This window comes from Schistocerca piceifrons, chromosome 3 (assembly GCF_021461385.2).
Source record: "Schistocerca piceifrons isolate TAMUIC-IGC-003096 chromosome 3, iqSchPice1.1, whole genome shotgun sequence".
In the NCBI taxonomy this organism is placed as follows: Eukaryota; Metazoa; Arthropoda; class Insecta; order Orthoptera; family Acrididae; genus Schistocerca; species Schistocerca piceifrons.
In genome coordinates, this window is record NC_060140.1 from 67,374,982 (window position 1) to 67,402,225 (window position 27,244).

The following is a 27,244-nucleotide window of genomic DNA, read 5'->3' on the forward strand; positions in this document are numbered from 1 at the left end:
AATATACAAACACGATTAGTGTCTTTCGAGAATCCCTATTAACAAGATATTTTTCGGCAAAATATCAAGTAGTATATAACAGGCAGACTCTAGTCGTTCTTACGTCCTCATACGACAGTTCACAATATTGCTGTCCGTTACCATTTTTCTCCTGTTATTATTTCCGTTCAGATAGAAGTTTCGTTCCTAAAATCTCTCCCAATAGCACATTGGAAATCAGCAGTCACAATTTCTATATAACAATCTTATTCTCAAATACCCTACACAGAGTTTGACCGCACATATCTTGTCCCGGAAATTCAAAATCATACTCCAGTTTTCTCGGTTGACGATTTAGCTGCATAAACTAATCAGATGTGTATATTCTATTCAACAGACGTTATTCAAACGCTTCCTTCTTATCACAGCTAGCTCTATTTCATGTTTCACCGAGCGCTCTTTTCTCCCTCGGGCCTTATTTCCTCCCTCGTCGCCGAAGCCGTCATTCTTGCTCGTATGCGGTCATATAGTGATGTTCCATACAGAAATTAAATCTACGTCTAGTATTTCACTACAGTTGTGTTATAAATACTTGTGAAGGCATGGATATGGAGGCAACAGTTGTGACACCAACTGGACGTCATGATAGGAAATGGTATCAAATGCCTTTCCCAGTTTGTTATGAAATCGAAAGTGCTTGACCTGAAGAGTCCATAAGGACTGATACTTCACACACTTACTACATAGATAGCAACCTATTAACTGCCAACACTGTAAGTGCAAAGAACTGCCATTTTGCTTCTCCGGCTGTAACACTGTGACTAATAATCTTGTCTGCAGTTTATGCAGTAAAAGTAGTATAACTTAGGGAGAACGTTCCTCTATTTGTCTACACGTACCCACATACAGTTCCCCAACCATACATACGTCCACTCATCCGCCCGTATAAACACACACACACACACACACACATACACACACACACACAAAATAATGATCACATTGGTCAATAATTCAAATGTGATTAATTTATTAAAAGATATAACAGTTTACAATAAATATATGAATTATGCTTATACAATACAGCCTATAATAATTAATATATAATATTCGTTGATAGAGTTTCTTAACAGTATTAAAGCAATATTAACCGGCAGGACAAAAAGTAATAGTCCATATGGTCGTTTTACGACAATAGAATCAAGTTGACACATTTTCTCTTCTATTAAGTACAAACACTAATGGAATTGCAGCAGCTGCTCGTGCAACTAACATTAAGAACCAATGAACGGACAGAAATTACAACAATACTTTTTTAAAGTCATCAGTCTTCTGATTGGTTTGATGCAGTCCGTCACGAAATTAGAGAGATTCGAGCGCGCACGGAGGCTTTCCGGCAGTCGTTCTTCCAGCGAACCATACGCGACTGGAACAAGAAACGGAGGTAATGACAGTGGCACGTAAAGTGCCCTCCGCCACACACCGTTGGGTGGCTTGCGGAGTATAAATGTAGATGTAGATGTAGATGAATTGGTTCTTCGTACCAGCCTCTTCATCACTGAGTAGCGCAACAATATACAAGCAAGTATTTTATGCTGAGATCATGAGGTGACGAAATGTCTTTCTTCAGCTCCGACAGAAGTTCCAGAATTTAGAGACAGCCGAGAGCACTTCATCCACTGTTTGATCTTACTATACCTGAAAATGAAATTCTGAAAATTGCTTACAGTAGCAGAAGCGAGGAGAGACGAATTTAAATAAGTCTTACAGAAGATACCGTCTCCATGACCAGTCATGTTCTCAGAGTGCAGAGCGTAACCTCTTTTCATTTTCACTATCGCCTACTTAGAATACCTCTCTTTAAGATGTAAGTACTGTGCTTGCGAACATTTTCCCAGTGTGACTGACAGGATGAATATTTTGGAGTGATCAGCTGCGTTGAGAATTACACTTTTCATACACAGTCTTTTGGCGGCTGACGAAGTGGTCTTCATCAGGTACCGCGAGTGATGTACACGCAACGGGCACATATGCGTAGTACCGTCGCTTGCAATGCATGACGAAGACAATAAAGTCTAACGTTGAATCGCCAATTCAGAAAAAGGAGAAAAAAGGTTAAAAGACTGGGAACAGAGCAACATAGCAGTTATGAAAGCGAAGAAAATCAGAAAAATACTTCAACAGAATTTTAAAAAGAAGTGTGGCAGTGAGAGTCATTCCTCATTGGACCCAAATGCTTTAGAATTTTGCGGCGCTGCATGGCAATGGCATTCACAAATTTTTCGGAATGAGCAGTAGTTAGCATTTTTTTCGCGTTAGTGAATATTGAAACTTAACAAATAGAAATCACAAAACAGACGGTGTGTACGGCATGATTACATTTTTTGTTGTTGAACAGAGTTCATGATTGTAGATGCGAAAGATACAACGCAGTCACTGAAGGTAATGTATGCTGACATCCAAGGATCATAAAAGTTTAAATACCGAGTTGATATTCTGAATCCCAAATATAAACGAAAAGGGAGCAGTGGAGACAGAGCCAAAAATACGGAGATACCAGGCCTGGATACTTAAAAATCCAAATCACTATTGGACAACTCTAAATAAGCTACCATAGTTAAAAGTGGACATTTATACACATATACAAAAGGCAATTGCGAGAAAAAACAAAGCTTGAAGAAAATATTTACCACAATAAAGAAAAGTTGTAGGGTTTTTCATAGACCCATTGCAAGATAGAGTCCGGAATGGACTGCAAACAAAATATTGACTTTCCAGAAGAGCCGGACGACGCAAGTCACATGGGTGAAAGAAACACATCGAGATCTAGGGAAGTGTGTGGGGTCATTAAAAAAATCAGAGATCTACAGTAAAGAAAGGAGAGGCTCTGTTTCTGTCAGACGAGGATTAAAGAAGATGACAACGAGTACTTTCGCAAAAAGAGTGGGGAAGAGGAGTCAGAGAATGAAGAACACTGGCTACAGGAAAAAGAACTCAAAATGTGAAGACAACTGTGTAATGATTGTTGAAGAGAGACTGAAACTGTCAAATAAATTTCTGATTTGCTGGAATGGAAATATCCTTCGAACCGCAATTCAAAAATTGAAATTAGGAAAGGTGACAAGAGGAGCAGAGATATTCTTTGCGAGATGGAGATCGAGATATAAAGCAGTCATAGTCACCTGGAAACGGTGCTAATGTGCCCATTTACTGAAACAGCATTCCACTTTCGTTTCTGATAAACATCCGCTTTCGTGCCATGCCAAGTACCCGACGGCAAGGCTTACAACAAGCTTCAGGTACATATTTCCTACTGGACATCGATGTTCATAACTGGAAGACTGACAGTCTACAGTGGTTGTGCCAGAAGGCGACAAAAACATACCCCTGAGATGTGAATATGTTGCAACAAGAGTAATTTTTAGTGTTCGACTTACGTGAGACTGCTTTGGAGCTCTCTGAATCTACGTGTATACGAAATGAAGAAAACTGGCGAAAATCGAAATGTACCAGCACACTATTGTGTCAGATGATATTACGAACTGTGTACAGGTAAGTACGTATCAACGTAAGCAGCTAATTGGCGAGTATCAATGAAACAAACTTACAAATCCATAACATGCTGCTACATTAACATTTACAATATAGATATAAAATATAATACTGAAATTATAGTGAATGTCAGTCCATGAGAAAAGAACGATAAGCTACTGGTTGCCTAAATGAAAAAACACACAGTTCCAGGAGAGAACAGTGTGTTAAATGAAAATGAAACCCAAACAACAGTTCCCTGATGAGTAAGGAGAAGTGGACTGAGTGTTTCGGCATCTTAATTACAAAGCCGCTTGATATGCGTAGGAATGAGCCTAGCGTTGTAAGCTTAGAACTACGTTTTCAAATGCTTTACGGTCAAGTAACTGTACTGTTTGCAGATATACAAGACATGTGCTGGACAGGGCTCTCGCTGGTGAGGCAAGTAGAGCTCTAGATTGCCAGCTTACAACATTTTTTACACAGATGCTAAATGTAGATATCGACCGAGAGTGATTCAGCCAAGTGATGAGAAATCCGATGGAACATCCGATTGGAGTAGATCAAGCGACATTCACTTCCACGGAGAGTTGGATTTTGAACCTTGACCGTCGTGACTGGATCGTTCCAAATGTCTGTTGGTTTTTCCCACCACACTGAGGCCACTGTCGGTGTGTTGGACGGCTGAGTTCTGAGCCGGGAGGTCCCCCACTGTGCCGCTACGAGGAGACCGGGTAGTCGGAGGGCCGGTTGGGCAGCGGCGTGGGCACGCACAGCTGGGGGTCTCCCGGCGGCGGCGAGCACTCGCCCCACGGGATCCAGGTGAAGTTCCAGCGGCGCGGGTCGGCGCCTGCCGCGTCCACCGGAAGGTTGGCCTGCGGCACGAGGCCGGCGCGCCTGCGCACCAGCTGCTGCCGCAGGTGCAGCGCCACGTTGCCGTACGTGCGCGCCAGGTTGTTCAGCTCGCACGGGTCGCTCGCCACGTCGTACCTGCGAGCACGTGACCAGCACCAGAATCAACACAGGCATACTACTATCAGTTTACACGGCCACACGCGCAGTCATCCCTTTCAGGTTGCTGCTCGTCTGGCAGCTTGAGGAGCCTTGCGGCCATGCGAGAGAGCAGAGAGAGAGAGAAAGAGAGAGAGAGAGAGAGAGAGAGAGAGAGAGACTCACAGACAGGGCTCGCCGGACTGGGCGGGGTTGCAGGGCGGTGCGTTGAAGGTGGAGTTGGGCTCGCAGCGCACGGTGGCTGAGGCGCGCAGCGTCGCGATGACGTCCTCGCGCGTGGGCCGGCGGAAGCGCACCAGCATGGCGTGCGCCAGCGCCGCGCCCGCCGGGCTCTCCACCACCGCCGTCGCGTTGTATGGGGGCGTGGCTGGGTCCTCGCGGCCGCTCGCCCCGAAGTAACCGTCGTAGCGGCCGCCGCGCGTCGTACCTGCCAACAGCGGCGCACGCTGCAGCACTCGAACACGCTGGAACTCGCAACAGTCCACGTCAGACATTGTGGCCCCTCCCACATTTCCAGTCATCCGTAAATTAACCCTTTCGCTGTTGTGGACGTGTACACGCTTCCCGATGCACTGTCCCCAGGTGCTGTCGATGTGCATAGGCGCCCAGCTTGCTTGTAATGTTCCAGATGTCATACAGTAAGAAAGGTACCAAACATTGTACACTGAAGCGCTAAAGAAACTGGCAATAGCATCCGCATCCAAATACAAAGATAGGTAGAAAGGTGGCTATAATTCCGCACCTTACAAGCACTATTCCACATATTTCTGCTGTGACCTACAACTACAATTAGGTATTATATGATAGGTTATTCATTGTATATATGAATATACGGGGTGGTCCATTGATACTGACCAGGCCAAATATCTCACGAAATAAGCATCAAACGAAAAAACTACAAAGGACGAAAGTCGTCTAGCTTGAAGTGGAAACGAGATGGCACTATGGTTGTCTCGCTATATGGCGCTGCCATAGCTCAAACGGATATCAACTGCGTTTATTTTAAGTAGGAACCCCCATTTTTATTACATATTCGTGTAGTACATAAAGCAATATAAATGTTTTAGTTGGAGAACTTTATTCGCTTTGAGATAGATGGTGCGGTAATAGTCACAAACCTATAAGCACGTGGTATCACGTAACATTCCACCATTGCGGACGGTATTTGCTTAGTGATACATTAACCGTGTTAAAATGGACCGTTTACCAATTCCAGAGAAAGGTCGATATCGTGTTGATGTATGGCTATTGTCATCAAAATGCCCAACGGGCGTGTGCTATGTATGCTGCTCGGCATCCTGGACGACATCATCCAAGTGTCCATACCGTTCGCTGGATAGTTACGTTATTTAAGAAAACAGGAAATGTTCAGCCACATGTGAAACGGCAACCACGACCTGCAACAAATGGTGATGCCCAAATAGGTGTTTTAGCTGCAGTCGCAGCTAATCCGCACATCAGTATGTAACGGAACTGAAATGATGGTAGGCTGCCAGTAATTTGGAGCCCACGCGTCGGAAACGGGCGCGCTGGTGTGAGACTGCCAGGGAGTGCACCCTGATGCCATCTATTGGCGAAGCTGGGAATTAGCGCTACCTGTCAGGTAATGCACTAAGCTCTCGGAGTCAAATGTATTCTTTTTCTTGGTAATTATAAGTTATTACTGTATAATTTAATGTTGTAAAGCGCTAGTAGTAAATTATTATGACTGGTATGAACTCCAGGGTAATAAATATAAATATTCTTAAATACTAAATGATTTCGGTAAAAAGGTGGTAGGGGAACGCCCCCACTCTTGGTGATACGAGCGTAGCTAGGGGTAGCTGGAGACACAGGGACTGAACAATGGAATGGCCTGGGGAGTGTTGACGTGATCGGACGTGTGTAACTGTGCTCACGCAAAAGTGATTGCACAACAGTGAAGAGGCGAATATCGTCGCCGTTTGTGGAGTAAAACGCGACGAATGGTTATCGAAGCCGCCTCTATGCCACTGGGGCTGATTGTAAGAGTTCCTGCGCCCAGATTTTATGGCGGACGTGCAGTAGCTTATACGAGTGCTACGGCTCGTAGTTCCAGCCGCCATTTAGGGCATGAGGCGTGAAGAGCTGCGTTAGCCACATGCATCTCACCACCAGCACCGACACGTCTACCCAAGGCAAGACTGCTTGCAATTGTTAATTCGAACGTTGTATAAATGTAAAAGGAGAATACCAGTTTTCTTTTATGCAAGTACAGAGGACAGAATATAGTAATGAGTAAAATTAAGACGCATGTTGTTCATTGTAAAGTGTAGTAACCTCAAACATAATATAGTGAAATCAGACTGAGGCCACCATCGCCTCTTTCATTTACAGTTCTTTTTGTTCTAGAGTACTTTAACGTATAAGAATGTTGAATAGAACAATGGTCACACCAGAATGAGTCGCCTATTTATAGTTACTTAAATTTTTCTGAGTAACCTTTCAAGTAAAGTCACTTAAGTAATTCTATATCAATTGTCCAAAGAGTAATATCCAAAATCATTACATAAAGTTGAAGGATAGAATTTTGTTAACCCAAGTTGCATAAATAGTCTTCGTAGTAATTACCAAGCCAACTCCCAGAAATTGAAAGAGTATTTGCTTTGTAGAATCACCTCGAATGATCAGAAATAGTAATATTCAGAATGAAGTTTAAATTCAACTCAAGCCGATTCACTTTGAAACGAGCCAAAAATTGATTTATTCTTTTGCTCCTTCAGAGCTGGCGACCGTACTTATAAGTATTTTCAGGAGGATTCGACGGTAAACCTGCTGCTCTCGTCGTGCTGATAGGATTATCCACTGCTGCTAGCAGTGGTGATTGGATACATAAGCTCACTACCAAGTTAAGTGGGTCAGGTAGGCAGTGTTACCGTGTGAACTGTAGGGCACTGTAGGCCGTGGATCGAACCCGTTTAATCATCACAGCTCTTTGGGAAATAGTCCGGTTAGGAGTGTGCTAATCATTAGGTAAATACTGGCGAGTAACGGTCAAAATGTATACGCAAGTGAATTTAGCAAGGTCCACGTAGCACATAGTTAATGTGGTGCAATGGCGAGGGTAGGAGTGGAGTAAAAGTGAACTGAGCTTGTGGCAGCTGTGCTGTATTCAAATATAACAACGTGAATTCACTACTACCTCTTACCATTAGGACTGAGCTATTTACTGTTAAAATACGTAGCAGTAAGCGCAAAGGCGTGACAGCTACAAGTCCGTATTGGTTTTATACATACAGAATTAGGAAGCGGGTCATTCCGTCAGTGGAGGGGGTTAAAACAACCGAGTCAGTTGAGAACATACCCCATTTACTGATGGAAAGATTCGGCGGTTCGGTCGCAAGTAGCAGACAAATTGCGTGAGAATCGGGAATATCAAAACGTCGGTGTTGAGAATGCTACAACATCCATTGTTCCCGTACCATATTTCTATGCACCAGGATTGCATGGCGACGACTTTGAACGTCGTGTACAGTTCTGCCACTGGGCACAAGGGAAATTACGGGACAATGACAGATTTTTTGCACGACTTCTATTTAGCGACGAAGCGTCTTTCACCAACAGCTGTAACGTAAACCGGCATAATATGCACTATTGGGCAACTGAAAATCCACGATGGCTGCGACAAGTGGAACATCAGCGACCTTGACGGGTTAATGTATGGTGCGACATTGCAGAAGGAAGGATAATTGGCCCCCATCTTATCGATGGCAGTCTAAATGGTCGAATGTACGCTCATTTACTACGTAATGTTCTACCGATGTTACTACAAGATGTTTCACTACATGGAAGAATGGCGATGTACTTCCAACATGATGGATGTCCGGCACATAGCTCGTTTGCGGTTGAAGTGGTATTGAATAGCATATTTCATAATAGGTAGATTGGTCGTCGAAGCACCATACCATGGCCCGCACGTTCACCGGTTCTGACGTCCCCGTATTTCTTTCTGTGGGGAAAATGAAGGATATTTGCTATCGTGATCCACCGACAACGCCTGACAACATGCGTCAGCGCATTGTCAATGCATCTCCGAACATTACGGAAGGCTAACTACTCGTTGTTGAGAGGAATGTCGTTACACGTATTGCCAAATGCGTTGAGGTTGGCGGACATCATTTTGAGCATTTATTGCATTAATGTGGTATTTACAGGTAATGACGCTGTAAAAGCATGCGTTCTCAGAAATGACAAGTTCACAAAGGTAAATGTATCACATTGGAACAACCGAAATAAAATGTTCAAACGTATCTACGTTCTGTATTTTAATTTAAAAAACATACCTGTTACCAACTAATCGTCTAAAATTGTGAACCATATGTTTGTGACTATTACAGCGCCATCTATCACAAAGCGAAAAAAGTGGTCCAACTAAATAAGTCTTCATTTCTTTACGTACTACACGAATATGTAATAAAAAATGAGGGTTTCCACTTAAAACAACACAGCTGATATCCGTTTGACCTATGGAAACGCCATCTAGCGGACCAACCATAGCGCCATCTGGTTTCCCCCTTCAAGCTAGACAAGTTTCGTTCTTTGTAGTCTTTTCGTTTGACGCTTATTTCGTGAGATATTTAACCCGGTCAGAATCAATTGACCACCCTACATACAGTAGACTGACATTTTCACGTACGCCTTGTAAATAATTGTTAACGCTTAATGCATGAAACGTGACGAAGTGTCTTTATTATCAGTATGTGGTAATGAACGATTGCATATAGTAGTAGAGATTGGAACGCCAGTGGAGATGAAACGGCAGGCAGAGCTCAAGCTCTGGGTGGAAGGCCCGCACAGGTGTTGGTCCCGCTTAAAAACTGGAAGTCGCTGGACGGACGTCATGGTACCTGAGCTCTGGAGCACAACAGCGTGACGGCCGGCCACTATTGTAGCAGGACCGGAAGGATAACCGGGAACTTTGCAAATTTTGCACGCAGGTGAGAAGAACGAAGAAGCGGCACATTGGGAATCACGCACGCTGGGTTACTTCCAAGGATTTTTACTCAGAAACGTGCCATTGTACGAGTATAAATTTTTCCTCCAATATTTCCGCGCTGAACGACAAAAGACTAAAATATGGTTGGTCGGCGATCGGAAAAATCTGTAGAGAGGGAGAATATTCCGTAGTTTCAGGAATATGATTCGTTTTCGGAATTACGAGGGTGGGGAGCCCAGCCTTGATGGGAAGCCAGAGGTGGAGAGGCGAGGTCTTCCATTGTGAGCGCCCGTGTGTGACGGTCGCTCGGTATCAGCTTTGTTGGTATGGACGTGCTTGCTGTCTTTGCTCTCAGGAGAATTTATAGTAAGAACAATTAGGCGCTGTACTGTTGCGAACCTGTACGGTTCTGGATCTCACCTCTGGGTTGGAAGTCGTCGTTGAGTATGCAGTGTTCAGTAATTGAGAGCACTTCTTCGGCACTTACTTACGTTGAGAGGAGAAAACAGTATTAGAGTGTATTAGTCAGAGGACCGCCTTCTTCCGTCCTAGTGTTCGAAAACGTTTATTTGTGGCTGGAGTTCTTCCATCGTCGGAGACGAGTACGAGAACTATCACTTCGAAGCACCGGACGCAGTACATACGGTGATATCGCAAATTGCTTCGGCGTATTAGGGCTATAAAGCTAAACAGCTTTGATCACGCTAGTTTATTTCCACTGAGGTTCCACACCCCCGTAGATCATCTTTGAAAGTATTGTCTTCCATTGCCTGGTTCGTTGATGATGTCGTCAATTTAAAACCATATCCCAAGTGCTTCATGCGAACCTTCGATGCGGTTTTGAAGTCACTTATAATCAAGTCTTAGAATGAAGCACCTGGTATACGGTTTTGAATTCACGACATCCAGGAATATATGCACAGTATGACAATATAATTTATTATTTAGAGATGCATATGGGGCCTGAAGATGGCATAGTGGAGTGCCGAAACTGGTAGTCAAAATAAAATAAAATAACATCTGAATTACACTGCTGTTGGCGAATTGCATTGCTAATTACTTGACCAGCTGGTCCCCCGTCCATGATGCACCAACATAGATGAAAACACAAGATGGCGAATTACTTGGACCATTATGCATAGGCGCTGCGTGTGTGAGTCAAAGCTGTGGAAGTTATAAAGTAGTATGAATGAAATGTGCACAAGGAAACAACATGAAGAGTGACAGGTGATTTAAACAGGGTTAGAATGTGCGAGCCCCTCCTTTGATGGGGGGCTCACATTTTGTGGTTAATCACGTAGCAACGTTTCTCCCGTGAGTACCCGAAGCTTACAGTTTGTGTAGAGGCACTAGAGTGGCTGACAGGCTGGCCGCCGGCATTCAGCGCCACTGACCTATGACGAGCTTCCAGTTGTGCAGCCGGATGGCGGCGTTGCGCGTCTTCTCGTCGATGTTGATGAGCACCTCGTCGCGCCGCGAGACCAGGTTGTACAGCAGGCTTTCCCACTGGTCCACGCCGTCCATGTTCCTCGCGAGGTCCAGCGTGTTACCGCCTTCAACGGCAAGACACACGCAATGTAAAGACACAGTGGTGAACATCACGTCAGATAAATCACACGTATACGTAATGTTGCATCAATACACTACCTACGACTGATGACCATAGATGTTATGTTGCATAGTGCTAAGATCCAATACGCTACCTACGACGCAGCCGAAATGTCTTTATCGGAATGTGTTATTCCATCTACAGGCATTGAAGTGTTAGGCATTTACCCCAGCACACAACACAGTCTGGATATACAAGATGAAATTTATTGAACTAAATGAAAAAGAGAAACGTAAATTAGTTACAAACTGCGGCGTGCACACACTTCTGTTCAACATGTGAACATCACTACAGATATACGGCTTAGGTTATGACATGATCGATATGCCTGCCTTCATTGGCGTCGATGTGGGGCATTCGAATAGTGAGATTCTGTAGGACCCCCGAAGTGTCGGAATATCGGTTCTGTCGATGACCTCCTCGGAGGCTGGTCATCTCAGCAATGGTTTTGGGGTTATTGCTGTACACCTTGTCTTTAATATAGCACTACAGAAAGGAGCCGCATATGTTCAGATCGGCCGACCGAAGTGGCCGTGCGGTTCTAGGCGCTGCAGTCTGGAACCGCGAGACCGCTACGGTCGCAGGTTCGAATCCTGCCTCGGGCATGGATGTGTGTGATATCCTTAGGTTAGTTAGGTTTAACTAGTTCTAAGTTCTAGGGGACTAATGACCTGAGAAGTTGAGTCCCATAGTGCTCAGAGCCATTTGAACCATTTGTTCAGATCGGGAGAATATGGCGGCCAATCGAGGCCCATGCCAGTGACCTCTGGGTACATCAGAGCCAGAATCCGGTCCTCAGTGTGCTTCTCTATGACATTAAACACTCTCCTGCTTGGATGGGGTCGAGCTCCGTCTTGCATGAACCACATCTTGTCGAAATGAGAGTCACTTTGGATACTGGGGATGAAATCACCTTCCCAAACATTCACGTACCATTTGGTAGTCACCGTGCCATCGAAAGATATCGCACCAATTATTCCCTAACCGGACATTGCACGGCGCACAGACACCCGTTGAGGGTGAATTGACTACTCGATCGCGAAATGCAGATTCTGAGTACCCCAAATGCGCCGATTTCGCTCATTGACGTGCACATCCAATTGAAAATCTGGCTTTGTCGCTAAACCGAATCATGCATGCGCGTACTAATTCCCATCATGCCCCGCGGCCAACTGTGCAGTTTGAACATCTTAACGCAAACAGAAATTATGACCATTTTATTTCATAGTTCAATAATTGCCACCCTGTAGGTATCCCAGGCACCCTCGCTTCATAAGTGACAGGATACTATATTGTAGCAGACACGATTTCTAGCACTCGTCCTGAACAATAAGCACATTCGGACTGCCTACTCTTCTGCATTGTCTGTAAGGTCAGACTGTGTGGTGTCCTTGGACAAATTGCTATCGCATTAGTTGGTATACTTCAAACCTAGAGAACATAATGCGATACCACTTGCTATAACGAAATTATTTCAACTCACTTAAATGTGATATAGTGATACCACGTTCCAATAGAAAAGGTAGGCTATTTGCGCCGTCATTACACACACACAGTAGAAACAAATAATTCGTAGAGGAACCGTGGATGATGAATCATACAGAGGACAGTAGAATACACTGTAATAAATACTGCAGCCAGCCACAAGTCACTTTTTTTCAAATTTTTTTTTTATTTTACCGTTACTAGTTTCTGGCCTGAACCCATCGTCAGATGGTAGCAACAACTTCTTGCAAAATTATACGTTCATGTCTTTATAAAAAGCCCTTCTTCATGTATTACAAGACAGAGGTTTGATTTTCTTTTGCGACACATGTTTATCAATGAAATTAACTAAATACAAAAGATTTTAATCAGTTCATTTCATTGATCACTGTGCATTGTAGAAGAAAAACTGTCTTGTAACATGTGAAGGAAGTCTTTTCATGAAGACACAAATGTAAAACTTGCAAAGAAGTCAACGCTACCGCCTGACGATGGGCTCAGGCGAGAAGCTGGTAAAGGTACAATAAAATAATTTGAAAAAATAACTTGCTGCTGGTTGCAGTACTTCTTAGAGTGTTGTTTACGAAAACAGCTGAGGTTTTCTCTAACCAAAATAGAAAAAGTAACTGTAGAGCTTATGCTTTCAAAATGAGTTGCTACTGAGTAAGGCTGAAACTTAGGCATATTGACCGAAGAGCCGATGAGAGATACTGAACTAAATTGGGGACAAAATAAATGTGTGCCACAACTTGACTGAAAGAATGTATCTGTTGGTAGGATACATTCTGAGGCATCTGTCAATAGATAATTTCGTGACGGAGGGCACTATGGACAGTACAAAATATAGATCAAGACTAATTTTTTGGCTAAACTAAGCTGGTTTAAGTGGATATAGGATCTACATCTTCATCTACACCATGCAAGTAATTTTATGATGTGTCATGAGGGTACTTCGTATATTAATGCTACAATAGTACTTTTTACCTATGTAAAGGTAAACTAATATATGTAATGGATGGCTTTGTTTTTCACAATTTTCACTTAGCGATGTTGCTCAAACATTAATTATGAACACAAAGATGGCCGAGATTTAATCAGTGACTGTTGGACAGCGTTAGTCGTGCATGGATCAAACAAGTATTCAGACCGATGACCAGTACAAGATCAGCCTATTGCAATTTATAGCAAGAATAACAATTAATACCAAGAATACACTCTGCGATACATAATCACGACACACGTAATCGCTGTACAGTGCAGTAACGTAACTAATTTGCTACAAAAATATTCTCGCGGAACTGTTCCATACTGCATCTCAGGAACCAGACGAAGAACCTACGCTGTCCTGCTGGAGACGTAGTAATATATCACTGAAATGGGCAGTGTCATAGATGAAAATAATGTAACCGAAAATATATGCTCTTAACACTAACAAAACAATACTCAAAGTATAACAGTACAAGAGGTACACATAAGTTCTCGCTTACACCAGGAATTGGTCATTCCTTTTCATTGAAAAAGCGAGGAAAATCAGGCGTCCCCAAGTCATTTCGCAGCTTGCTAGTTGAGATTCACATCTGTCTTACAATAAAGAGTCACATAGCACTTTCACGCAAGTCTGTCAACACTGCCGCTCCGTTTGACGACAACATGTTACCTTCCTCCGCAGGCATCAGCATAAGAGCGGCAAGCACAAATAACATCGCGGGCAGTCAGGTGTATTGGCTCACTGGGAGCGGTCAGTTCGAGACAGAGTCGTCGCTATGAGTGAAGAAGGCTAGCTTTCGACTTAAGATGCTGGCAGGAGTATGGCGTGCCATTCACAACCTTAAAGAGGCTGTGGAAGAACTACGTTCAAAGGGGCACTACCTGCTGAATTCCTGTAACGTGAAGCATTTGCGACGAGAGACCAATTTCCCGGGCTCCTGTGACTCAGCACCCCGAAGGCCGAGGGAAACTGGACTGAACGCACGAAGATCGGCTGTAAAACAGGAACTCAGCGACAAAATTTTGTTGTACCGACTGGTATTGCCAGTGGTCCATCTGAATGCGGCGTGCGAAAACGTGATTTTCACAGATGAGGAGATGTTTTCCACGAGCAACGACGGCACGAGAGTAGCTTACGGGCCGGGAGGGACAAGATATTGTTAAGAATAAAAATGCGCAGTGGCAATCGTTATCGATTTCCTGGTGGGGTTGGGTTCCTGCGAGAGGATCAGGAATGCTTCGTAGAACTCAGGGAACCCTTAATAGCAGGCGGTGCGCCCACATAGTGAAGAGCGTGTTGCTACCCTCAATGCGGATGCTCTAAGGTGAAAGAGAATTCGCGCAGTAGGAAGACCATTCAGCTGTGCATAAGTCCGCATTCGCTCAGCAGAACGTCATGAACTGCTTTCACGCGCTGCTGATATGAACTCAATGGAAAATTTGTGGACGGAAGTAGCACGAAGACTGCCAGAGGACTGGCTACGAAACCAATCGATTACAGCTGCCGTTCTTTCGGGCTGCATTCTAGAAGCCTGAGAAGAGGTTGCCTCTTTTGGCAATGCCCAACGCCTCATAAAATCCATGCCAAGACGCATGACCGAAGTCAGAAATAATGGAGGGTTGTGAACAAAATAGAGCCCTTGAAGGGTTTTATTTTGTTCACTTGTTCTTCTGTTCAATCTTCTGTCAGAGAGGGGCAATGGAAGATCACAGTTTGACGAAAAAATATCGAACCAGAGATAAGAAAATCTGAGTTAGTATCCCTTTACCTTACTCTTTTCATTGAAATAAATTTCTTTTAAAAGATATATTACGTTATCTTTAATTGCTCTCTGCCTACATGCGTAAAAAGGGAGAATCATGTTTCGTTGTTTCAAATTCATCTCTATCTTCCCACTATCAAAGGCTGGATCCTTCCAGAAATATGCAAAACATTCCTTCCAATATTTATTCACCTTTAATTTCCCATCCCACCTCTTTTTCTCTCTTTCACTCGGGTCTCACTTGCCTTTTACTCCATTCTCCCGAAACTAATAAACAAATCAAGCAGTTTCGTTGAAATAATAGCTGTTCTTTTAACATCTCCATCTACCTCACCCCTTTCTTACTTTCTTCCTCTATTATTTCTCCCAAAAATTATCAGACAATATCGTTTTAAATCCCTCATTTCATTACTCATCCTTCGAACCGGAAACATCCTTGCCTTATCCCTTTTCTCTCTCCTCGATGATAAAAGGAAGTAGGACATATTTTTCTATATGGCCAGTTAGCTTTGTCTTCTAGCCACCTCACTCTCCCCTGCACCCCTCCCTTACTGCCAACTATATCTCCCTCCCACCCTTCCCTCTCTCTCCCTCTTACTCTCTGTGTTTCTCTCTGTCTGTCGCTTCCTCTATCTCATACACACTTACGCAATGACACACAAACACACACACACACACACACACACACACACACACACACACACACACACTCAGAGAAAGAGAGAGAATGAGAGAGAGAGAGAGAGAGAGAGAGAGAGAGAGAGAGAGATGGATGGTAGGAAGGGAGGGGCGGTTGCAACGACTCTGTGTCGAACTGAACACTCTCAGTGAGCCATTACAACTGATTGGCCGCGATCTTACTTGTGCTGACCGCTCTCATGCTGATGCCTGGGGAAAAAGAAAACATATTGTCGTCAAACGGAGTGGTAGTGGTGAAAGACTTGTCACTTTAAGTCTGTTGGTAAACGTACGTGATTCCAGCCTGTGGAGGCCGCGTATACCAAGACAGAGGGGTAATTTCAGGGACCGTGGGTTCGAATTTTACCCACAATAGGGCGATTCTGTCTTGATTTTATGTTCGTCTATGCGTACTGGTGCGTGTCCCTGAATAAAAATTTTTGAATTAGTTCTTAAGAAAGTTGCTTCAGTTTGAATAGATAATTGTTAATTCTAGTATAAAGTTGCTAAATACAAGTAGGTAGTTGCCATTGTAGACGCGTATCCAACGTCTTTAAAATACAGATAAAAATAAAGGGGAAAAGTCTGTCTGGCTGATGTGCTGTTGCAAATGCAACCAAATTGGAATGACGGAGGTCGCTGGTTCGAATTTGGTCCAAGCCTGAACTTTTTAACGTGCCTGTGTCCAATTTAGAATTCTTAAGCAAAAGAAGAATAAATAAGGTGTACTGGAAATAGCTACAGCAGTCATATATGTAATGTATGTCAGACAGTCGTTGGTTTGTCCTGAATACCATGCATTTATTAAGCCCACAGGTCGAGTCTAGGGATAGACGTTTGACGTTCCGAGGTTCCATTCAGCGCAATGTTATATATTTAATCCACATTTACCAGTACAGAGGCAACTTACGTTCACATAGTTATCCTTGTGGTGAATTGGTACAAGTTTAACAACAGATCTTACTGCCGCTTAATTGTTGTTGTTTGAATGCAGGAGACCTAAAAACTCCCGAATGCGCCAGATATCTCACACTCGTGGGTGGTAAGTCAATTCGTCTGTATATAGCAAATGGACAATAAAATTGGTTTTACATTAAGTGCTTGCTGAATTTCTCCGAAGACACTATGAGCTATTTCTTACTCACATCTATTACCTCATGTCAGTGATATGAAATGATGCACCATTTTTACCCTGAGATAACAAACTACTTTTAGAGTGCTTTCGAACGTCTTTGAAAAATGAATTCTTAATGTAATCTGATTTGTGCTATAGCATTACATTTCAGGTACATTATCAATAATTTCATACACCAAGGCAGAAGTGTGAGACTAATTATGAGACAACTGACGAGAAGCTGATTGCAGCAGAGAATTCAGTTTCAGAAATGCTCATTGCGTATATCGGGAGAACTTGCGACAGCGAGCGTTTTGCAGACTTGCCCTTTTCCGAGGTCCAGAGTTTCTTACCAGCGGCGGAGTACAGGGTGGGCAGCCAGTCGGACACGTGCATCAGCTGGTGGGAGACACGTGGCGTCTGGTGCAGCAGGTTGCTCCACATGAACGCCACGCCCTTCACCGAACCCTCCCACAGCGTCTCTTTCACCTGTAAAACCGTACACAAACGTCCTCACTCCAATACATCGATACTGCGAAGAGAGGCGCTTGTGCGTAGTTCTTCTAGCCTGCCGCTTCTGCCGCCCGCAATACAGTAAAGTTAAACGGGTAGCCACAGAACCAGTTTCTCGAGAGTGCAGCTGGAAAATAACTATGCATATTGGAGAAAGGAGGAGGAATGTTGGAAATTAGGGTATTTCCGAAGAGCTGTTTACTTTGAAAACATGCAATATTTGTCTTTTTGGTATTCTCCTGATATCATGAAAAGAATATTGTTTACGGTGTAACATAAGCATCAGTTATGATGTAAGTTGCATTACTAACTTCGCATGTGTAATAAGCACTTACATCCAGAAAAAACTGATGTTTGTTGCTCTTTTACATCCGACGGCTCTTTCTAAAACAATTACACTGTTTTCTGTAAATTATATAAGGGTACACTGCGATCAATACATTTGTTTCGGTTCATGAAACGGACAACATAAGGTCCTACAGCGCAGCGGTTATCGTTTAGATTCCTGCTTTATGGTACATCACACAACCTTTCCTTCAAAGCTGAAAATAAATTTCTAATGAATGAATCAAAAAATGTACTTTGCTAGCTAAGACGAGAAATAATGTTTACGGGGATTTTCGAGTTTTTTATGTCAATGATAACATAAAACACTGCAGAAGGATGAACAAGGAGCGTTTACATCCATGGAAATTAGAAGAAGAAATGGTTTACAGCTACAAGTCAGTGGGTCGAATGAACACTGAAACACCAAGGAAAATAGGAGAATGATTGGAGCCAGATTGTGTCATATGGTGCACAGAGCCTAGAAATAGAAGGAGCAGAACCTGAAGAAGAAGAAGAAGAGTTAGAGAAGAGGAAGAAATTTGCAGTTCTGAGAACACCACATCAATCACATTACAATAGTCAGCAAGATCTACTTTACTTACTGGATGTGAATGGCATGTTGCATTCAAAAGTTCACTATGTTGATCATGTATTACAGTATCTGAAATAAGCAGTGGAAAAAAAGATCCATAAAACCCAGAATCCACTGCACTACCAAAATAAACTTTTACTTCGGCGTGCATGAACACTGTATTTCATATTTATTCCTCAAATGACCACAGCAGTTGTTAGAAACAAAAAATATATATCACTGTCCTGTACTAAGGGATGTGAAGAAGTAACTAAGGAAAGTTTGAGATGTAGTTAACGGACCGTGAATGTTGAAAAATAAATAAATATATACACAACACCTCGAATATTAGTGGAAACAGTCATAGTATAATACATATGGAGAAATGGAACAGCTCACCCAGTCAGGTAACAAAAGTATCTGAGCGTCATGTCACAAATACGTCTATGTACACAGCACATGTTTCAACAAAGCGTCCTGGAGAAGACGTTAATTACAAAGCGTTTAAAAATCCGAGTCTGTCTTGTGTCGAGCATAGAACTGATTTTATATGGGAAAATCTGTCAATCGGTAGTAATGTAACGCTCTAATCGCCAAGCGATTGATTTCCTTTTCATTTTAATTGAATTCATTTTGTGTCCAAAAATTGTTCAAATGGCCCTGAGCACTATGCGACTTAACTTCTTAGGTCATCAGTCACCTAGAACTTAGAACTACGTAACTAACCTAAGGACATCACACACATCCATGCCCGAGGCTGGATTCGAACCTGCGACCGTAGCGGTCGCTCGGGTCCAGGCTGTAGCGCCTAGAACCGCACGGCCACTCCGGCCGGCTTTTGTGTCCAGATCGTGTTGGTTTTCTTCCATGACATCCAAATTTCTCTCGCTTCCTGGCAGTCTTTTTCTCTCCTATTGTCTTGATTACACTCCCACACATGTTCCACTCATAAGCCACGTCGAAAGCCTCCCTTGTCTTGACGTTCATGAGGATGTTTATTAATAAATTCTTTTGTTTTGGTAGGCGCCCTTGTAAAGGGCTGCTCTTGTTTCAGTTTATGGATATTGTAATCTTCAGAACTGATATTTCTTAACCAAGAGGATTGCTTCATTTGGTCGGTTATTTTATTGCTTTTCTATTAGTTGCTTGTTGGCTCTTGCTTAGTGTTTAGACATTTACTTTCTTTGTGTTTATCTTTAATTGGTCTTGTTTGAGGGCCTATACCAGGATCTGCAGAATAAAGTTAAAATTCCATTCTAAGTATGGAGCTCGAAACGTACACAACCAATTAGCCCTCTATTTTTATTTATCCCATACGCTTTCTATTTTAAAGAATAAATTTCGCTCTCAATAAACAACTTAAATTTTTCTGCAGAAATGATGTACTGCGTCTGTCAAATATGCACTTGCACAACACACGTGATAACAGACAGATTGCTCACATACGCTGATGGGCCAAAACATGCGATCACGTGGCGCGGTGAGGAAAGAATATAAGCGGAACAGACACGAATGGGTGGTCGTCTTGCCGAAGACACGGAACGCAAATCCACTGATACAAGCGACTCTGACGAGGGTCAGATTGTTATGGCTCTGAGTCTGGGAACGAGAATCTCCGAAACGGGAAGGCGGATCGGCAGTTAGCGTACAACTGTCGTGAGCATCTGCGGATAGTGATTGAAGGATGATGAATTTACGAGTATTGGACGTCCATGTCTCATCGCAAAGTGTGGAGACAAGGGCAATGCACGCTGTGTAACGAAGGACAGGCAGCGATCTGTGGCAGATCTGAGGACAAGATACAATGCTGTTGCAGGCACATACGTTTCGGAGCACTCGGTTGAAAGGCAGCTGTTGAAGAAGGAGCTCCACAGCACACAACCCTTACTTGTTCTCGTGTTGACCCAAAGACATCGTCAGTTACGATTGCAGTGGGCACAACATCACTGAGCTTTCACCGTAGGTCGGTAGACACGGGTCGCCTGGTCAAATGACTCGCAATTCTTGTTACACCAGGTAAGTGGTTTTTTTCCTTACACGCTGTCTGTCATCGAGGCGAATTGCTGCTTGAAACATGCGCTGCACCACAGATGCAGGCCGGCAATGTCAGAATTATGCGATTGGGTGCGTTGAGTTGGGCTTCCGTGGGAGCTGTGGTGGTAATCGAAGGCATCGTTGCAGCTGTGGACTACGTGAACATTATTGAGGACCAACTGCATCGCTTCATGCTTGATGTCTTCCCCCAACGGCGATAACATCTTCCGGCAGGGTAACTGTCTGTGTCACGAGATCTGTATCGTGTGTGAGGGGAATGATAGTGACACTGATGCCTTGGACAGCAAATGCCCCTGATCTATACCCGTTGGAACACAATAGCTCGTCAGCTGCGCAATCGCAAATCACCGGCCCGTAATTTATGGGAATTGCGTGATACGAGCGGTGGCATATGGTCTCGCATAACTCGCGAAACCTACCAAGGACTTTCGGATCAATTCCAAGCAGAATCATTGCTGTACTCTGTTTGACAAGCGGACCAACCCGCTATTAAACAGGTGGTCATAATGTTTCGGTTCGTCAGCGTATTTGTATGCTTAATAAATTAGAATATTAAAAAGCTGGTACAGATATGACAAAGACCAAACGTGGAAAGCTGAACATTTGCTCTGTCGCCATAGAAACGTTTCGGAAGTCAGTGAATATAATATCCTGGCTTCATTGCTTTTCATTTTCCTAGACCATACACCTTAATTCTTTTCGGCTTAGATCATCAGTAGACTCTCGTTTAAAAGTCTATAGACACAATCTCGTCAGATTTTTACATACGTACAAACATGCAGCACAAGTTAGCGCCCAATTTGATGGTGGCTTATGCCGAAAAGCTTTAAGCTGTATAGTACATTAAAATAAAACACGATAATTCACAAAAAATTCCGACAGGAAATGTGACAATGGTGCCTGAAATTAATGAGAATGTCTATCGTTAAAATGCTGAATACTTCTGCTGAAAGAGAAAGACTCTGAGGAAAATATATGATCTTATCCTCTTCACGCAGCAGACATCCTGGACCTGTTCATTTCCGTGATAGTTGCGTAACATGAAATTAATAATACCAGTATCTAATAGTCCGTAGATAAATTATTCGCCTCTTGGAGGCTCTCTCGTATACAGTCACGATTTTAGGAAAAGTCAATACATATTGTGACACCTATATTGACATCTATATGAAGATGGTATCTGTTCTTTCGGTCCGTAGATGTCAATATAGGTGTCACAATATGTATTGAACTTTCGGTCTGAAAGAACAGATACCATCGGTGACCTTGCAGCTCTCTTAGAATGAAATGATAATAAAATCAAGACCCTAAGCTGTCATCAGGCGTTGATATACATCAAAGGGGCCAGTTGAAAATGTATGCCGCGACCGGTACTCGAAACTGGGATCTCCTGCGTACATGGCAGACGCTCTATTCATCTGACCCACCGAGGGCACAGAGGACAGTGCGACTGCAAGGATTTATGCCTCCCACTCTCCCCGTGAGATCCACAATCCCAACTTAATGTCCACACACTGCATTCGTAGTGCCCCTGCCCATTACACTCATTACTCGCGGCAGACAATCTTACCGAGTCTCGCAAGAGTTCGGGCAATGTGTGTGCATCCAGCATAGAAGAAGAAGGTCAGTGGCTGGTTAGCCTTTAGTCTTCGGGACTCGGTAAGAATGTCTGCCGCGAGTAATGAGAGTAATGGGAATGGGCACTACGAATGTAGTGTGTGGACATTAAGTTGGGTATGTGGGTCTCAAGATAACCGTGCAAGAGATAAAGCCCTGCAGTCGCACTGTCCTCTGTGCCCTCGGTGGCTCAGATGGATAGAGCCTCTGTCATGTAAGCAGGAGATCCCGGGTTCGAGTTCCGGTCGGAGCGCCCATTTTCAAGTGTCCCCGTTGACGTATATCAACGCCTGTCAACAGCTTAGGGTCTAGATTTCGTTATCATTTCATATTGACATCTGGTCCAGATACTACGGTTAGAACTGTTCCGGCGTAACCTCAAGTGCCGGCACGTTCGTCGAGAACGTTAGAGCGGAGAGGGCTGTGAGACGAAGTACGATGACGGACCCCTCTCTGGGACGACACCGAGACTGCAGCGGCATCTATATGTAGATGACATAAGAGCCGCGCCACCTGGGCCGCGGCCTAGTTGAAGACTAGCCGTTCTACGAGCTCTGCAGCAGCGACTTAGGAATCGTATTTGTCTCATTTTTATTAGTTGTATATACTGAAAAGATTTTCTTAATTTGTCGCTCGCCTATTGCTTGCGTAAATTCTCGAGATAAGTGTTATATTTATCTTACTGTAATAAATAAAATACGATTTGGTTGAATTGTTGTCTAGCGATTCGAGAAAGCAAGTTTCCTAGGCACCTCATATTCTACGAGTAGGCAGGACACAACAAGAATCGAGATGAAACTTCCTGGCAGATTAAAACTGTGGACCAGACCGAGACTCGAACTCAGGAGACCAGGAGTCTTGGTGCAGCACACAGTTTTAATTTGCCAGGAAGTTTCATATCAGCGCACATTCCGCTGCAGAGTGAAAATCTCATTCGCCGGCCGGTGTGGCCGTGCGGTTAAAGGCGCTTCAGTCTGGAACCGCGTGACCGCTACGGTCGCAGGTTCGAATCCTGCCTCGGGCATGGATGTGTGTGATGTCCTTAGGTTAGTTAGGTTTAATTAGTTCTAAGTTCTAGGCGACTGATGACCTCAGAAGTTAAGTCGCATAGTGCTCAGAGCCATTTGAGCCATTTGAAAATCTCATTCACGAATCGAGATATCTACAAGAGAAACAAGAAAGGTACAGTTGACTAACCTTTGGAGTCACAAAATAGAAACTGTGGAGTGTTATAAACGAAGATGCACCGGCATAGCTTGGGTTGCTCTTTGGGGTGTGCTGCGATGTGGTGTACTCACCCCTCGGAGTGGCCAGTTGGAGCCCCAGTTGGGGTAGGTGCCGATGGTGGGCGCGCCGTTGTCCGAGATGAAGACGACAATGGAGTTGTCCAGCATGTCTCGATCCTGCAGCGCTGTCATCACGCGCCCCACCGACTCGTCCAGTTTGGCGATCATCGCTGCAAACAAATCATTCCACTCGATGCAACTGCGCCACTTGCGATCATGTATAACTTCCATACAATACCGGCGAAATGATGGTAGACTAATGTGACTTGTTATTCACTTGAAACTTCTGGACTAATACATCGAGGCCGATGTATAAAACATTCTCATAACGTTTCCTCCAAGACTGTGGGAGACATGTTCAGAGGTGAAGCGGCGAACTGCAACCAGAACTCCAGGGAGCGCCAAATATATTGTCACTGTAAAGCGCGCCACAGTCCATCACATGACGTCGGCGGCGGGATTATCTCTGGTAATGACAACTTTCTCGATTGAAAGTAAACGTCGTCGCATTCTTACAGTACAATGTCGACATTCGAATTTTATCTAATTTAGTACCTCCCTCCTGTCTGTTAAAACTATTATGTTTTTTATAAATCTCCACAGACTCTCTATTTATGCGCGAATGGTAACCCGATGTTTTCTATATGACCCCTATGTCATTGAATTTTATTTCATGATCATCCCCCTGGTGAACCTGTTCCGCAACCGTCGATTTTTCCGTGCGTCCCAGGCGTCAACTCGTCTTGTGTTCACCCAAAATGATGCTAACACTTCTTTTCGTGGTAACAATATAAACCATTCCACAACTACAAAGAATTATATGTACGTCTGGTATAGCCCAAGAACGTCGCATATCTTTTACCGATCTCAGGCATTATTTTATCTCCCTGGTGGGCCTGAAGGTGGGTTCCACACCATTAATGCTCTACACTATCCGACTACGATCTGCAGTCTTACTAGTGAACTGAAACATCACATTATATGCGCGCATGTAATAATTTTAACAGAAAAGAGGAAGATGTCAACGGTGCACCATAAGAACGTCGATCGGTTATTGTCAATGGAGAATGTTGGCATCAGCAGAGATAATCTCATAGCAGATGTCATGTGATGGACTGTTGTGTACACCACAGTGCCCATATATTCGAAGCAGTTGGCCACTTTACATCAGAAGATGTCTCCCACAACCGGAGAGGAGACGTTAGGAGAGAGTTTTACACATCCACCACGGCCTATTATCTCTGTAGTGTGAAAGGTCAATAGCGGCCGTAGAGGCTTTCACTGTATGATTAATGTGACATAGTATTCATACTCTGAAAGTATTTGTATGGAGTGTAGCCATGTATGGAAGTGAAACATGGACGATAAGTAGTTTGGACAAGAAGAGAATAGAAGCTTTCGAAATGTGGTGCTACAGAAGAATGCTGAAGATTAGATGGGTAGATCACATAACTAATGAGGAGGTATTGTATAGGATTGGGGAGAAGAGACGTTTGTGGCACAACTTCACTAGAAGAAGGGATCGGTTGGTAGGACATGTTCTGAGGCATCAAGGGATCACCAATTTAGTATTGGAGGGCAGTGTGGAGGTTAAAAATCGTAGAGGGAGACCAAGAGATGAATACACTAAGCAGATTCAGAAGGATGTAGGTTGCAGTAGGTACTGGGAGATGAAGAAGCTTGCATAGGATAGAGTAGCATGGAGAGCTGCATCAAACCAGTCTCAGTACTGAAGACCACAACAACAACATTATTCATACTAAGGTAAATCAAGTCATGGTTTCTGGAGAGCTGTCAATTGGTAGTGCCTGAGAAGGCATCACTGTCTTTGACCACCAGTGACAGTTCGGCAATTATTCAAAGAGAAATTCCTGGGTTCCCTTGGTCGAGGCGGCTAGCTCCGTTATAAAGAAAAGAAAAACATTTCATTTATTACATGCAGCAGTATTATCATCTACCTGTTGTAGGGAGCGATGCGAGGCTCAATCCACACTGTTGCTAGGTGGCTTACCGGTAATTCAGCGGAAATTTAATTGCTTCTTTATACGGCTAACTCTCGCCTGTGGCCTTGCACATCAGAATTTTTAATATTGGCTTCAAGTACAGGTTTTATATCCAAGATGAAATGCGCAAAAATCTGTAAAAACAGAAATACCGTAACATGGCAATTAACAGTGGTAGGGGTAACTGCTATCTTATCGTGTGCCCAGAAGTATTCCTTTGCCATTTTTCAGCTACACTACCGGTCAACTGTTTACGATCACACATGTAAATGGCTGTGTACTCTATTTCACTGTACAAGCACATCGCACAACTAGACCAACAAAATAAATATTTTCTCTGTCTTTCGTTAAGTGCAGGACAATATGTTTTCGATTTTAGTCTCTTCAAAGCGTCCACCCTTTGCACTCAGAACGTCATAGCATTCTGGCGATAAGATTTTGCAGTGCTTTTGCAGATATTGCAGTCCAATTCGTTTATGAATTAAATAGCCCTTCAACATTAAATGACATGTCAAGTTCATTCCATAAGAATTCATTGGGATTTAAGTCAGGTGACTAATTCGGCCAAATCATAGTCTTCAATTCCCCACATTTCTCTTTTCGACATACCGTCGGCACAATTTATAATCAGGTTTGGATTTACGGACCTGCTGCAGAATAAACTCACAACTAGTAAGTCTCTTGCTAGGTGAACTGCATTGTTCATCAGTTTCCTGTGATATTCTTCCTTCCTTACTGTTTCATTTATTCCCAATAGATCAATGACTGTATCACCCACAAAACATCCACACCAAGACCGACCCTCCACCATCCCTCGCCGTTGGCGTCATACACTGACACTTGGTACGCTGTCCACAAAGTCGACGAGCAAGCATTCGACAATGGCTTCCAAGTACTAACGACTTAGATTAGTGCGTGAATGACGCGTTGGACCATTGCTGCATACTCCAGATTTTATGTTTCTGTTCCTACTGCAATCGTTTCACCTTATTTTATTTGCATGATAATGTCGTTTTGACCATAATGCACCTCTTTAACGCTTGTTCAAGGAGACTGTAACTGCACGCATAGTGTTTACTTCATCGAGAATTTCACACGCAAGTCCTCTGACGTTTACACTGTACACACAGGAAGAGATCTTCCCCCTATGACACACGTGAATTGGCACCAGTATGCTTTATCCGCTGCCGTGTATACGCTACTATAGGTTGAGGTACGACAATTTTTGTTACTATTGTGTTACTAGAATAGCCTTACTGATGCAGAGCTGCAATCACACCACGTTTTTCAGTATGTCCCCTGATTCCGCCGCGTTAGTCGGTAATACGGAATTAACCGGAGCAGCTATACGAACACACTGCTAGAGGCTCACAAAGTACTGTAAACTAACACGAGGATTGCTACACATACAGCAGAAGGAATGAGGCCTGTTCGAATGGAACCGTCTCAAGTAAAGGCGATAGCCCTGCTTAACCGCAAATCCATAGTAGTGATAGCTGATAGAAAACTTTTGACTGGCAGTGGCCTATATTATTTTTGATAACCGTAGACGTGACATTATTTCGACCTGCTGTATGTGCATTACTATACAAACCCGAAACCTTCTTTCATATTAGAAAAGCAACTACAATTCTACGAAAGCTGCCAGCAAAATAAACATATCTGGAGGCTACCAAGTTATTGTGGAGGGATTAATTTTATTGCTTCAGTGAGATAATGTAACTTCTGTAAAACTGATTACTAAGCATTTTTTGAACACCT

The 27,244-nt window shown here is 43.5% G+C and overlaps 1 protein-coding gene across 1 annotated transcript in view; it reads right to left on the bottom strand.

Moving 5' to 3' along the window:
* Positions 1 to 1,094: 1,094 nt before the first annotated feature.
* The window catches only part of LOC124788344 (arylsulfatase B-like), a 250,192-nt gene continuing 224,042 nt past the window's right edge, over positions 1,095 to 27,244 (bottom strand). Inside the window, exons 6-10 of the mRNA XM_047255605.1 lie at positions 23,493 to 23,650; positions 17,465 to 17,600; positions 10,870 to 11,028; positions 4,687 to 4,948; positions 1,095 to 4,500 (exon numbers count right to left, since the gene is read on the bottom strand). Of these exons, the coding sequence (XP_047111561.1) occupies positions 4,230 to 4,500; positions 4,687 to 4,948; positions 10,870 to 11,028; positions 17,465 to 17,600; positions 23,493 to 23,650 (986 nt within the window). The 3' untranslated portion in view covers positions 1,095 to 4,229. The remainder of the gene's footprint in view (positions 4,501 to 4,686; positions 4,949 to 10,869; positions 11,029 to 17,464; positions 17,601 to 23,492; positions 23,651 to 27,244) is intronic.